The 15956-nt window shown below is 48.9% G+C and overlaps 1 protein-coding gene across 2 annotated transcripts in view; it reads right to left on the bottom strand.

Annotated features, from left to right (window-relative positions):
- Positions 1-15956, bottom strand: part of Acot7 (acyl-CoA thioesterase 7) — an 88805-nt gene that overhangs the window by 68959 nt on the left and 3890 nt on the right. Inside the window, exon 1 of one of the 2 annotated variants that reach the window (XM_055615057.1) lies at positions 11054-11362. The exons of the other annotated variant lie outside the window; for it this stretch is intronic. Within the exon in view, the coding sequence (XP_055471032.1) occupies positions 11054-11232 (179 nt within the window). The 5' untranslated portion in view covers positions 11233-11362. Of the gene's footprint in view, positions 1-11053; positions 11363-15956 lie in introns of those variants that run through there. 2 annotated transcript variants of the gene reach the window in all.

The raw sequence follows: 15956 nt of genomic DNA on the forward strand, positions 1-15956 counted from the left end.
GGAAGGAAGGAAGGAAGGAAGGAAGGAAGGAAGGAAGGAAGGAAGGAAGGAAGGAAGACAAAGACAACAGCCAGAATCATTCATCTTTCCTGCCTGACCTGTGACCATCTCAGCAAACCATTAACCAGACCAGGCTTTAGGGGACCACTCTGCCTGGCTTCCTGAATTGCTTAATCTAAACAGGAAGAGGCTGTAAGCAACCAAAGCCAGTTGTCATGGAAACTTTGTTTTTACACTTTGTTTAACAGATCATTGCAACAGAACCAACGCTATGGGTCCTTTCTGGTAACCACGAGAGTAGGACACAGAGAAGTCACCACTGAGCAACGCTCAGGATGACGTCTGGAGGCTCTGGCCTTCCCCAGCCTTGCTCGGCCAACATGGACCTGTTGCCAGCCATCTAGACCACCTGAACAGTTACAGAAGAGGAAGGATGAACAAGTAGAGAGACGCTGCCTGACATCAGCCAGCATCCCACTCAAACCCAAGGGACAGCTGGAAGGGGAGAGCTGTCTAGCCCTTCTTACCTACAGCGATCATATCATGGTAACTGTCTGGGACTCAAAATATCCACCCACTAAACCTCAGGCATGGAGGCTCTAGAGCTCCCCCTGAGGGGCCCCCAGTGGCTGGCATCATGGCCAGCACTTCTTTACCTCTCCCACTCTCCCTCCACTGGTGTCAGAAAAGAAATCAAACAGCCACAGTGGCCAGGGACAAGGGCAATGGCTGGTCCCTAGGGAGGGGACCAGATCTCACCATGACTTCCCCAAAGCACCCTCAGCAGCACTGCTTTCCCATAAATCTGCAACCAACACCTGAAATGGAAACTCCAGTTACACAGCCAGCAGGCCCATGCAGGCAAGACCAATGGACGATTCCACCTGTTTCAGTGTCCTTCCAGAATGAGCATCTTGACTTGGCCCTGGACCTTCAGCCCACTGTCACAAAGGACAGTTAGGCCAGAGAGCCCAGCAGGCAAAGGCCAGAAGCCACTCCAGCTCTGGTAGACAACACCTTATCAAAGGACCCTGATTTCCCACTTCCACTTCTGATAGACACCAGCCCTGAACTTCCTAATTCGGCTGCTACCAGAGAAAAAGCAGGGAAGGTGAGTTATTACAGGTGCTGCCACTGCAAGCCAGTGTCCCTGAAGGAGGGCAGATTACAACAAGAACGAACCCAGGGAGAGGGTGTGCAGTCCTGGGGCCCCTGGACTCCCTGGCCCTGCCTGGTATGAGTGGGAAGTGACAGGCTGTCCTCAGATCTGACAGCCTAGGGCTGATGCATGCCTGGAAGTTAGAGACAGAGGGCTCTAATGACGTTTCCCCCAACTAAACCAACCATCTCCCCAGAAGGGAAGCCAGGGACCAGAGCCTTCAGAGCTGTCCCATCTACACAGTCTGCCAGGGACAAACTGCAAAGCCCTCAGAGTCTTCCCCACTCACAGTCTGCCAGGGGCCCTCCCTCAGATACAGAACCTGACTCTGTAGCCCATCCAGACATGTGTCTATCTGAGTGAGTCACACCATATGACAGCACCAAGCAGGTCTCCCCCACTCAGCCCCATGCCTTGTACGCCAGTCAAGATAGGGTCTTCTTGGTCAGTCAAAAATCTTCTGGCACCTGGTGGGCATGCAAGGATGGTCACTACCCCACTTCCTCTCCCCTCTCCTGGACCAAGAGCCGGAAGCATCGTTTCCACAAGACCTATGACTAGCTACTGTGCCTACAAGCACCAGATACTCCGAGGCCCCCGAGCCACTCTGGGTCCAATCCATTTCTTACCTTCAAGTCAGAGGAAAAGACACCAATGCATCCCAGGACCCCATGGTTAGACACCACAGCTCCAACCACCCAAGTACCAAAGCAGCTCTCAACACACTTCTACCACTCAGGAAACCCCCAGCTCCTCCCAGCTAACTTACTGTTTGATCTTCTTCCTGAAGCAGGCCTTGGTGGCTCCCTTTCTGTGGACTTGGAGAGACAAGACTCGCTGCAGTGCGAGCATTTTTTTCCCGTGAGCCCAAGCTCCCTCCAGAAGCTGCAGCCAAAGGCAGTTTGAGGACCAGCCCTGGCACCTGATGCTTTACCCTTTGGACTTGCCCCCTCTCTCCAGGTAGGCATTGCTCCCTCCCTAAGCAACCCTGGCTTTCCCCATGCCCAGGTACCAACTACATCAGGTATTCTGCCCATCCTAAGAGGTAAGGCACGCATTAAGCCTCCACAGTAATGGTGGCTGAGCTATAACAGAAGATAACTGGACCCAGGCATCTGCCACATGAGTGAATAACGGCAGACGTAAACAGTCAGAGCGGTGCGTCAATTCCCTAGGTGAACCAGAAGTCACGATGTGACAAAACCAGGTGTCTGGGAACAGCACCAGGTGGAGCAGCCTCATGCCCATCACTCCTGGGAAAGTCCATAAATGGAATGCCACTTGACCATAAAGAAGACTGTCAGGAAATAAGAGACAACCTGAGTTTGGGTTCTCAGAATCCACATAAAAACCCAGGCTCAGTGGCGTCGTAATCCCAGAGCTGGGAAGTGTGGCCAGAGAAACTGGGGCACTTGCTGAGCAAGCCAAGCTAGCCAAATCAGGAAGTTCTGGTTTGGCAGAAAACCCTGCCCAATAAAACACAACAACAGCAAAAAGACAGTGGAGGATGATGGAGGGAAACCCCTACCAGGGACCCTGGGCTCCACACACAAGCACAGGCACATACACCTGCATATGTACGTGTACACACGTATGCATGTACCATACATGTGCACCAATAATAATCAATAAGCAAATTAATTTTTACAAAAAGGACTGAAGGATCTACAGACACATGGACGAACACACAAAGGTGTCAGAGGAAGCTGGCTGTGGTGGTCTAGCCTGTGGACTCAGAGAACTGAGGCAGAAAGACTATGACTCCAAGGCTAATGGCTACACTGTGAGTCTTTCACAGAGGGGCAAACAGCTGTGTGAGTCAGTACTAAGCACTGGCCCTGCACGCACAAGGCCCTGGTTCTATCATCAAAACAATAAAGAAAAACAGAGGAAAAGAAGCCAGATGTTAATATACTGATGGCTGCCAGGGCCTGGTGAGGGCCGTGAGGGTAGCTGCAAGGAGACAGCTACATTTGCAGTGACGATGAAAGTGCAATGGAATGCAGGCTGTGCAATGTTTGAGCATGTATAGCCTGCAAATTTTGTGATTTGCAAGGTTTATCTCAAAAAAGTTGTCCTAAACAGCAAAACAGATATGGGAACCATATAGACATAGACAGAGGCCCAGAAAGGCACTCCCAAGACTTAGCAAAAAACACACAGCTGCCTAGTGGTGGAGTATGACTTTTATTGTAGCACTCAGGAGACAGAGACAGGCAGATCTCTGTGAGTTCAAGGCCAGCCTGGTCTACATAGCAAGTTCCAGGCCAGCCAGGGCTATGGAGAGGGGCCCTGTCTCAAAAAGAAAAGAAAAAAAGGAAAGACAGACAGACAGAGCAAACTGCTGTTGCTGATTCTACACTAACAGACAAAGGAGAACCAGCTGGGGCCCTCCGAGCAGGCCAAACCACACCTCACTTTGTGTTTGGACATTCTCAGGGAATATAGACCACTGCCTTCTGCAGCTTTCCACAGCATGGAAACCCATTCTTCTTTTCTTCCCAAAGAGTAAAGGAGCCCTCACCAAGCACCAAAACCCAGAGTCACCAAGTCCTAGAGAAGTGGGAATTGGAGCCAACCAAGCTCTGAAACGCAAAAAAGCAATAAGCCCAGCTTATAGAGGAATAGATGCCTCAGTACCTTCAGCGCATGCCATGCCCACCTCCCCTAGAGGGAGGCCATATTCCTTCCCTCCACAGCTCATCCCCTATGCAGAGGGAGCTAGCTGAGCAGGGCAGCAACTTAATCCAACTCCATAAAGATATCTCAAAGAGTGTGTGTGTGTGTGTGTGTGTGTGTGTGTGTGTGTGTGTAAGTGTGTGCACAAGTGTGTGTGTATATGTGTATAAGTAAATGTGTTTGTGAGTGTATGTGTATATGTGTATGTCTATATGTGTGTACACACAAAAGGAAAACTATCTGTGGGAAGGGAGGGAGCAGCAGAAGGGAGGAAGGAGGCACAGAAGAGGATGGATATGCAAATATGAACAAAATACAACTATATATGTTTATTAAAATGTCATGAGGAGATGGCTCGGCAGTTAACAGCACTGTCTGCTTTTCTAGAGAACCTGGGTTCAACTCCCAGCACCCACATGGCAGCTCATAACTGTCTGTAACTCCACTCTCCAGTCCCAGGGAATCCAACACACTCACACATTCGGGGAAAACATAAATGCACAATAAGTAAAAAATTTTCAATAAATAAAATAAAACATCATAATAACGGGTTAGAGAGTTGGCTCAGGGGTTAAGGCACTTGCTGCTCTTTCAGAGGACCCAGGGTCAATTCGTAGCACCCACATGGTATCTTCCAACTATTTGTAACTCCAGTCCCTGGGGATCTGACCCCCTCCTCTGACCTCCACAGGCACCAGACGTGCATAGGGTACGGAGACATACATGTAGGCAACATATTCACACATAAATAATAAAATAAACCAAAAAGGAGAAGAAAAATTAATAATGAAACCTACTACTCTGTACCCTAACTATAAATAAATAAAATGATCTCAGAGCCTGTGCTTCAGGTCTCCTGGCTGAAGCGGCATGACCCTTCTGCTCCACCCTCCCCCAGCAGTGGGCAGATAATCCCTGAAACTGTGCCCTCAAGCTTCAAGAGACTCTTTCTTAGCAAGAAAGAAATGTAAAGAACAACTCCCACAAAAAAGCTGAAACAGCAAGGAAGCTGCCATTGCTTTCAGCGTAGTCACCAGCCCCTGTAAGCATGACCAGTTTCCCCAACACTTCCCCACTCCACAGAGACAATGGGCTAAGTCCTGAATCTGAGTTCCAAAAGAAATGTTAGCTGATGAGAAATCACCTTGTGAACACCACAGCTATTATCAGACTCTCAAAGCTGAGCACAAGGTGGTGGCAAGAGGCCACGACTCATGAGAACCGGGCAAACCTACCTGGAAAATTCCAGCTACTGCTTGAAGGGCTAAGGAAAACAGTGAGGAAAGAGAAGGCTTGGAAAAATGGAACTGCAGCCTGAGCTCACCTCTCTGCACCTTCTCACAGCCTTCCATAGAGGGTATCCCTCAACACTTGAGTGGGAATCTCCTATCATCACTGTCTCATTTCCATTAATTCCCATTTGGGACATTTTCATAAAGAAGTAAAAACCTCAGCAGTGTGATCTTAAGACAGAGAGGAGACTGAAGCTAACAGAACAAGTAGGCCATCATGGGAAACAGTGCTGGAGCTGGCTTCGGAGGGCACCAGGCGCTGCACTTCTTTGAAGAGATATCTGAATGTATTCATTTGTTCTAAGCATGCACAGGAATAAGCTTAGGACCAGCAGACTATGGGGAGCAGAAGGAGCCATCCCTAAGCGACTGTAGAAGGAGCACATCACATATAATCCTGGGAGCATGTGTCTTACTAACGAGGACCACTGCTAAACACACACAGCCTACATCCACCTGCCCTGTGCCTGTCCCTGTGATCACCCACAGGCACCAACGAGGCTTGTGGACAGTACTCACAGCAGCTTTCTGTACAGCAGCCAGAACCCGTAAGAACCCATACATCCATCAGCTGACAGTACATCACAGGGCAGTGCTGTCCAGCCAGCGAGGGGGACAGATACAAAGCCACACGAAGTCAGGAGTGCATCACCAAACTCAGCGTGTGCTTCCATTTCCATGAGATTCTAGGAAAATGAAAACCACAACACGGGAAGCCAGTGCATGCCTGAGAGTGGATCTACCACTGTGGAGAGATGCTCTGACCACTGGAACTCTTCTCAGTGCTTTCTCTGTGTGTACCTGACTGTCCTGGAACTGTCCTAAAACTCAATCTGTAGGCCAGGCTGGCCTCAAACTCAGAGACCCACCTGCCTCTGCCTCCTGAGTGCTGGGGCTAAAGGTGTGCACCACCACATCCACCCGCACCTGGCCTGACCATAACGACTCTTCTAAAAAGAAAGCATTTCATTGAGGCTGGCTTACAGGTTCAGGGGTTTGGTCTACCACCATCATGGTGTGGCGGCACACAGGCAGACAAGGTGCTGGAGAAGTTGAGAGTTCTACATCAGGATCCACAGGCAGCAGGAAGAGAGGGATGAGCCACTGGGCCTTGTTGGACTTCTAAACCCCCAAAGCCCACACATTTCCTCTAACAAGGCCACACCTACTCCAACAAGGCTCCATCTTTTACACTCTCAAGTAGCACCACTCCCTAATGACCTAAATGAGCCTATGGGACTATTTCTATTCAAAACCACTATAGGCAGGGAGGAATGAAACAGGAAGAAATTCCCAACGGTGATAGCATGTTCCTTATCTTGACTATAGCCTGGCCTTGCAAGCATGTATATACAGAGCTCAAAGTTGAGCAAATACACTAAATGCAACTATACAAATTATAGTCACTAAACCAATTTAAACAAGTGCCAACTCCACTCCCACTGACCCTTCACAGAATCCTATGTTGTTGACAGGTGCCTTTGGTTTTAGATCGAGATGCTGGCCCTGGGTGCACACCTCAGAGCCCAACCAACTTCAGTAAGTGTCATTATGTCACAAGGACTGAGGCTTGGTGCCTGGGCTGGAAGCAGAGTGTTCCAAGTCCTCTGGGTCCATGAGCTCCAGAAAGAACGTCACCGAGAACACTGAAGCCTTGTACTAACAGACACCACAATGGCGCAAGGCTCCCGTGAGAACTGGACACATGCTACACACCTGCAGTCCTAGCAGTCTGGAGGCAGGGCAGGGTGAGCAAAGCCAGACTGCTCTACAGAGCAAATTTCAGGCAAGCCAGGGCTACCTAGGGAGATCCTGTCCCAGGGAGCTTGGGGAAATAAATGTATGTGTTTGTGTGTCTGTGTGTGTCTATATGTGTGTGTGCGTACACACACACATACATACATACGCCTCTACAAGCCATGGGGACGGGGGGGACGGCCCATGGGCAAAGCAACAGGCTGGAGTTCAGCCCCAGAACAATCCCTAGAATGTGGTCATCCCAGTATCACCCCGGTTAAGGGAAATACAGAGAGGCGGGTGGTGTGGGGCTATGCAACCAAGAAGCCAGCATAGAGCTAGAGCAAGATGGAGACTGTGTAAACCCCAGAACCCTCCATCTTGAGATTGGCAGGAGTCAGGGTCACTCCCTCCCTGTTGTGTGCCAGCATCCCTGGGACACAGTCTCAACCCCCACCTCTGAAATTCTCAGGGTGATCATGTAGCCTGGCACCTGGAATTCCTCCCCATGAAAATAGAGCATCACCAGTACCTAGCCCCAACCAATGATATGAGCCTGCCCTGGAAATCCCTTCCCACTCCCCCAAGGTCCATATAGTCCCTGTTCACCCCAATAAACTTTCACCAAATATCATCTAAGAACTGCTGTTTTGCCAGGCACGGTGGCACATGCCTGTGATCCCAGCACTCAGGGAGGCAGAGGCAGGCGGATCTCTGTGAGTTTGAGGCCAGCCTGGTCTACAAAGCAAGTCCAGGACAGCCAGGGCTACACAGAGAAACCCTGTCTTGAAAATCAAACAAACAACAAAGAGCTGCTGTTTCTCTGGAAGAGCTCTGATCTAGAGGCTACAATACTTGAAGAGCTGCTTAGAAAGGGCTTTCTCTCTCCGGGCATTCACAGTCAGGACCCTCTGCCCCGCCCGTGTGCCCCACTAGGCATCGTTCCTTCTTCATTCTAGCTCTGCCTCATCCTTCCCAGCCCAGAGTGCAGCAACACCTTGCCTCTCTTTGAGGGAGCAGAGCAATCACACTGTGGACAGGGACTGACACCCACAGACACCTCAACAAGAGGCAAAGAGGAAATGGCAACAGCAAAGGGGCCCAGCAGCCAAGGCCAGTGTTCTAGGGGTGATCCCAGAATCCCTCAGTTTCTTCAGACCACAGCACTGTTCTTGGGATGTGTTTTCCTGCTCCTCCCAGGTGTAGTGGGTAGCAGTTTACTTAAAATTGCTCGTTATTGCTTGATGTTGTTATTCACTGAAGTGTTTAAACTGTCCTTCATATGGCTCTACAGAAAAACATGGTTTTGCCAAGTTCAGCTTGTCTTTGTGACTGTATGGCTCAGGAACACTTTACTCATGAGACCTGGCTTAACACTCAGAGTGTGAACTGTCTGAGGCTCATGGCCATTGCATGAGACTTTAGTCTCCTCATTTACTGGTTCCATCTCCCAGGTCCCACTGCCTCTCCAGAGGTGACCCTTGCCCACGAAGCAGGAGGTCCTGGGTTGATTCCCAGCAGTGTGTAACCAGGCATGGGGGCAAAGGCCTGTAATCCCGAGCTGGGAGTGCAGACAGGAAGAGCAGCTGTTCAGGCCAAGGGCCAGTGTGGCAGCTGAGCAGGTAAAGGCACTACGCCCCAAATGGGATCTACCCAAAGCGGATTCCAGAGGACCCACTTTCCATTCCCAGCAGCCACATGGAAGCTCACAACAGTCAGTAACTCCAGTTCCAGGAGACTCGACACCCTCTTCCAGCCTCCAAGGGCCATGCACACCGATGGTGCTCAAATACAAATGCACATGCAGACAAAACACCCAAACACAGAAAAAATAAAATGGAACAAAAGAAGTTCAAGGTAGGCTGGGCTACATGAGACTGTGTGTCACACACAAATACACAAACACACACACACACACACACACACACACACACACACACACACAAGAATTCTGACCTGCAACCACATAAATGAGCAAGGCCCTGTACCAACGGACACCCCATGACAAGGCACTGCACAGCTCCCCTGGAGCTGCAGGGCAGTCAGATTCAGAGCACCCTACCTCCTCTACCACAGAAGGTGTGCTGCCAGTGACTGGGGAAGACTGATGGACTAGTTTGCTAGACTAGCGTTTCCTTCCAGACACATGCTAGGAATGTAATTAAACAGCACTGAACCACATAGGCTAGACTGCCATATTAGACCCTATCTCAAAAGCAGCTGAGTGTTGGCACATGCCTTTGATCTCAGCACTTTGAGAGGCAGAGCAGAAAGAGATCTGTGATTTCAAAGCCAGCCTGGTCTGCATAGCAAATTCCGGGATAGCCTAGGCTATATTGTGAGCTCTTTTCTTACAGTGGGGGGGCAGAGAGTGGTAAAGCGCTGGCTCATTGGTTAGAAAGGCCTGCTGCTCTATCTGGAGGACCCAAGTTCAGTCTCCAGAGCCTACACAGCAGCTCACAACCTCCTGGAGCTTCATCTCCAAGAGACCCAATACCCTTTGCTGGCCTCTGAACCTACATAACCTACACATAACCTACACACCCATATATATATATATATACATAAATTAAAAAAATAAATCTTTAAAAAGAATAAGCTGAGTGTGGTGGCTCACACCTTTAATCCCAGTACTCCAGAGGCAAAATGATAACAGTAATAATTTCAGGACAGCCCAGAAGACAGAGAGAAGCCCTGTCATGAACAAAGAGGAAGGAACTAGGCAAGAGGCATGACTAGACAACTCAAACACACACAGAGTCAACAAGCACACAAAAAGATATTCAGCCTCAGAGTCCTCAAGGGAACTCCAGTCAAAACACAATGGGGCAATACCTCACACCCACTAACAAGCAAGTGCTAGCCAGGGCGTGGAGACATGAGCCCAAACCCACCTACGCGCCGGGAGATACAGTGCAGCCAGGCCCTGTGGAAATCACCCTGCATCCCTCCAAGGCTGTCCTGGAACTGCCTGGTGATTCTGATTCTACACCTCTGTGAGCTATTTCCCCTTAACAAACACCAGGTGATCCGGCTGTGAGCCTGGACCTTTGGAGGCAAGTGCAAAAGACAGCCTTTGAAGGCAGCTTGGGTTATACAGTAAAGAGCTGTCTCAAAAAAAAAAAAAAAAAAAAAAAAAAAAAGATTTTTAAAAAAAAAAAAGATTATAAAAAAAAAAAAAAAAAAAAAAAAAAAAAAGGTTTTTTTAAGATTATTATTTATTATTTATCCAGATTTATACCTGCATGTGGGCCTGCATGCCGGTAGAGGGCACCAGACCTCATTATAGATGGTTATGAGCCACCAGGTGGTTGTCAGGAATTGAACTCAGGACCTTTGGAAGAGCCAGTGCTCTTAACCTCTGAGCCATCTCTCCAGCCCAAAGTGAAGGACACAACCTGGATGTAGTGCCACCAATGGGCCAATGCCAACCTCAGGGTCAAGAGCTTTTAAGGGGATTTCATGATTTGTCAAGTCATTGGTCCTAGGTGATTAACTCAAGACACCAGCTGAGCAGCATGTAGTGGGATAGAGCCAGAAATTCCAACCCTCCAATCCTGCCTGCAGTCTTTCAAGAGCACTACCCTCAGTCACCTCATTAGCATACAGACATTCCTGTCACTCCCAAGATTCCACAGGCTTGAAGAGCTGAGGAAACAAAGACCCTATCATCACTTGCAATACTGAGGCAATTGATGGTGACTGCAGCTCAGTGAAAGTGCTGAAGCCACCAGGTTGTGAACACCAATGGATAGAATGTTTGCATGTGAATTACATCCCAACAGTTTGTGCAAAGCTAGGGGAAATAAAAGCCCATCACCCAGGACCAAGAAGGGCCTGCGCAGAAGCTGACTGTGTCTCAGCCACCTGGAACAGAAGCTTGGAAGAGTGCCTGGGCTGGCACAGCTGCTGGCTCACAGGATGTGGTCATCTCTAGACACACCCAAGGGAATTCATGACTGCGAAGGGCCTAGCCTTCTACAGTCTGGAGCCACCACCCGTCCCAACAAACAGCATCCCATGGTCATCTCAATTGACCACCATGACAGGAGGCAGCTCACCCAATCCCAGCCCCACTGACCATCCTAAGGATTCAGCACACCCTCCGTGTTCTGTAGCCTGAGACCCTGGGGCGGGCTGAAGGGGAAGAGTCCCTGAGGGAACAGAATATCCCCAGTCATCCTACCTTCCCGTGGCGATGATGCAGCTTGCAGGCTTTTGGTCATCTGCTCTGGTTCTGACAGCCCTTATGGAAGCCTGGCCTCTTTCCCTGAGCCCCAAAAACTGCTGGCCAGTCACTGGGCTCCAGGAGGCTACCTGCCTCCCCACCTCCCAGAGGCGCAGAGTCCTGGCAAGCAGCTTCATCCTGTGGAGTGGGACAAACCCACTCTGGCAGGCTTAGCTGCTGTGTCTACCAGCCAGCATCCAGCTCAGGGGAGGGGCCTCCTCGAGGGAATCCAGCCGGATTCCTCTTTCCACCACTGGTGAGGAGGCAAATGACCCTAGAACAGGCAAGCTTCCGGGTCTGTTCCCACGCAAGCTCATGAGGAGGTATGAAGTCACTCAGCCTTACCTCTCTGAGGGAGAGGAGGAGGAGCAGTGACAAAGGCACCGCCATCTGCAGGACTGACAGATAACCCTCTAAGACCCCCATCCATCTCCTGGAGTGTCAAGCCAAGCTCCACCCTGCTTGACTTATGCCAAGGTAAGGCATAGGTCCCACCTGAACCAAAAGATCCTCACTCAGCACAGCTGGGCTGCCAAGTAGGACAGAGATCCTGGCTCAGTGTGAAGGCAGCGGAAGTAAGCTCCGGAGGATGAAAAAGGGCTGCAGTGGGGCAGGGCCACAAAGGAAAAACACAGCGCTGAACTCTGCCTTTACATTCTGAATGGGTAAGCTCCAGACCTGGTGTTTTCTACTCTCTTGTGGAAAGAAACAAAGGCTTGGATGAGTGCCCTGTCCCACCCTGTAGCTCCTAAACACCACATCAATTCAGCTGCCTCCCACCACCTCTGGTTCCTCTCTGCCCCCAGCACTCTCCATGCTGGGTTATGTTGCAGCAAGTCCCACACAGCATAGCATGGCGTCCTCTCCAAAACACATCTCTGTGAAACCCACCACAAATCGGCACAGCAACACCACGGCGGCTCTTGTCCTCCCATTTATTACAGAATTTAAGAAGCAAAGGCAAGAGGCCCACTTGAACCCAGACTTTCAGGAGCCTGGACAACACAGTGAAGTCTCACACAGTTTTGTTTTAGTCTGAAGACATGGTCTTATGTCACCCTGGCTCACCTTGAACTCACTATGTAAGCCAGGCTGGCCTCAAACTCACAGATGTCCAGACTCCCACTGCCTTCCAGGGGCTGGGAATAGAGCCATCACCACCAGGCCTGGCTTTCCATTTTTTAATAAGTAAGCACACAAATAAAGAAAGAAATACACCTAGAATATAGAATAAAAATCCCTCAACTCTCATTGAACAGCAAGCAACTGCTTCCATGCCCTAGATTACATCAAAGGCCTGTAAAATCTGCATTTGCAAACTGCACTCACACCTGCTAAAATCCGGGATGTTCACTGACTAAAGAGATAAGCCAGCTGGGATGGGCAGGAAAGCTCAGTGCCCACCCTTGCCAGGTGCACAGGCACTAACAATGCTAAGTCTGATGCCTTCCCCAGGCAACCAGACAACACACCAAGGTGAGAGAAAGCCACTGGTCTGCTTGCCATGTGCCAGTCGTTGAGGAAGGAAATAACTGCCCATCACCATTAGATGTGATGAAGATAGTCTGTGTCTCAGTCAGATGCCACTACACAGGCACATCTATCAAAACAATGAACTGTGCACACCTGCACAGGATTTGAGCGGTGGAAGCAGGAAGATCAGCAGTTCAAGACCATCCTCTACCACATGGCATCTCTGAAACTAGCCTGGCCTACCTGAGACTCTGCCTTCAAATAAAAGAAAACCAACTTGAGTGAGAGGCACACTGAAAATGGACGTGTTTTCTATAGGATGGTTTTGTAGAGCATGTGCCTTTTTTATTGCATCTGTATGCCAACAAGTCTTTTTACAAAAGCAAACCTTAAGCTCGGACTGTGGCTTGGTGGGAAAGCACTCAGCTGCCAAGTACCCTGAGTTTGATCCCCTACACAAAGACAAATAAATATTTTAAATATTTAAAACAATATTTTTAGCAGCAAATGACAATATAATAACAACTGAGAGAGCTGGAGAGATGGCTCAGTGGTTAAGAGTACTTGTTCTCAAAGGGGACCTGGATTCAATTATTAGAACATGGCATCATCCATACTCCTGTCCCAGAGGATCTGACACCTTCTTCTGGCCTCCACAAGCATACATGCAGGCAAAAACAGAATAAAATTAAATGTTTTTGCCGGGGGTGGTGGAGCACACCATGGATTAAGAAAGAGCACAGGCAGATCTCTGTCAGTTCGAGGCCAGCCTGGTCTACAGAGCAAGTTCCAGGACAGCCAAGGCTACACAGAGAAACCCTGTCTCGAAAAACCTGAATAAATAAATAATTAAATCTTTTGTGTGTGAAAAAATACATAAATGAATGACAAGCAGCTGTGAGTCAATAGCAGTGCTTACTAGCGTACATATGAGACCCTGGCCTTGACCTGGGTCAGGGCAGAGCACTGTAGTGGAGAAAGCAGCAATTCTCCCCCCGCCCCGCATCTTTATTGATGAAGAACAAGGCTTACCACTGCCTGTATCACATGTGGAAGTGAGGGGACAATTTACAAGAGCTAGTTCTCGTCTTCCACCATGTGAATGCCAAGGTCCAAAGTCAGGTCAATCAAGTTTAGCAGGAAAGCACCTTCATTGGCTGAGCCATCCCACTGGCCTCCCTCTAGCACGTAATTTCATTACTTATCAGACTTTAGAAGAGAAGGTCTCATCATACAGCCTAATTGGCCTCTGCCTCTGCCACACACTGGACAGGTGTTCGTCACCTAACACTAGAATTGTTTTTGAACTTTGTCTTATTATTTTCTATTATGTGTATATGTGGGGGAGGGTATATGGGTGTGAGTGGAGGTGTCTGAGCCAAAGGCATTGGTTCTTCCCAAGGGAGAATTATAAATGGTGTGGGCTGGCTGATATGGGTGCTGGGATCAAACTAGAGTCCTGTGGAAAAGTACTTTTTTTTTTTCTTTCTTTCTTTTTTCCGAAGACAGAGTTTCTCTGTGTAGCCCTGGCTGTCCTTAAACTAGTTCTGTAGACCAGGCTGGCCTCAGAGATCTGCTGCCTCTGCCTCCTGAGTTCTGGATTACATGTGCACACCACCACAGCCAGCTACAGCAGGCACTGTTAATCACTAAGAGAGCTTTCGCCCTCCCCCCTCTCTCTCTCTCAGAGACAATCTCCCTGTTGTCCAAATGAACCTGGAACTTACTATGTACCCCAGGCTGGCTGAACTCAATCCTCCTGCCTCATCATCAATCAAAGGAATGGCTATATCTATGGAATTAAAGACTCCTGTGCCCAGATTTCAAGGAATTACCCATAAACACTTTAAAATCTGTATTCTGTTGCCTCTCTACTGAAATGTGACTTGCAGGCACTGAAGTCTGCAACGGTGTTCAACCTCCCTGCGGCTGCTCAGGTACAGATAGGTGGTCCCCAGGCTTCCCAGGAAGCCTCCAAGAATGAAAAGCAGCACCAACATGGGAGGTCACAAGACCACACTTGGACAGGGCTAACCCTCATGGGGCATGGGGGTCCTTCAGGAAAAGTCATCTGAGCTGGAGAGTTGGCTCATTGGTTAAGAGCACTGGCTGCTCTTCCAAAGACCTGAGTTTGGTTCTCACCACCCATATGGTAATTCACAACTGTCCATAACTCCAGTCCCAAGGGATTCAATGCCTTCTTCTGACACCAGGCACATACATGGTATACAGACGTACATGCAAACAAAAACAGCCATACTCATAAAAATTAGTAAATAAATTTTAAATAAATAAGAGGCCACCTTCCAGCCTGAATGATGCCAGGGAGCTGGCTAGTTGCAGGGCAAAGTTCACACTGACACCAGGCTACTTAACAGGGCAATGGCAGACTCAGTCATCCTCCTTCAGGGCTCACAGGGCTGCATGAAGTACATCCTCACCAGGGTCTACACGTCCTCCCAGGTAGACAGCATGGCATTTTATGGAATGTTCCAGAACAGACTCTATGTTCTTGTTAATTCAACTTCCAAGCCAAAGACCAGGCTGAACGGGGAGAAAACTCACTGAACTAACGCTGGCTGGAGCCCTGCAGACGCAGGCAGCACTACAGGTGTCCACAGTCCTCACGGAACAAAGCACGCTGCTCCCAGGAAAAATGCCTGGCGGGCCGGTATCTGAGAGCAGGACAAGCAAAGGGAGACACTCCAGGTGGCAAACCTTCGCCCCCAAACAGGTACCAAAGGCAAGAAAGCCCAGTACTTAGTTACTCATGAGGGCAAGTAGCCTGAGCTACAAAGTGAAACTACCACCAAAAAAAGGGCGAAAAATGAATAAATAAAAAGAAAACAGGTGCTAAAGGGAAGGGTCAGCAATTAAAGGAGCTTGTGGCTTTTCAGAGTTTTACTCCAGCACTTACACAGGGCTCTCTCTCTCTCTCATAGACACACAAACACACACACACACACACACACACACAAAATAAATCTATTAAAAAGTAAAAACCAGGGCTGATGAGATGACTCAGTAGATGAAGGCATTTACTGCCAAGCCTGACACCTGAGTTCAGTCCCTAGAACCTACTCCCACAGCTGTCCTCTGACCTCTACATGTATGCTATGGCGAGCGTGCACACACACACACACACTCATGTGCATGCACAATATAAAATGACATAAATAATATAAAATCTAAAATAATAAATAATATAAAAACCATTGTCAGGCAGTGGTGGCACATGCCTTTAATCCCAACACTAGGGAGGTAGAGGCAGGTAGATCTCTATGAATTTGAGGCCAATCTGGTCTACAGAGCAAGTTCCATGACAGCCAGGGTTACACAGAGAAACTGTCTCCAAAAAAAAAAAAAAAAAAAAAAAAAAAAAAAAAAA

This window comes from Psammomys obesus, unplaced genomic scaffold (genome assembly GCF_907164565.1).
Source record: "Psammomys obesus unplaced genomic scaffold, mPsaObe1.curated_primary_1811, whole genome shotgun sequence".
Taxonomy (NCBI): Eukaryota; Metazoa; Chordata; class Mammalia; order Rodentia; family Muridae; genus Psammomys; species Psammomys obesus.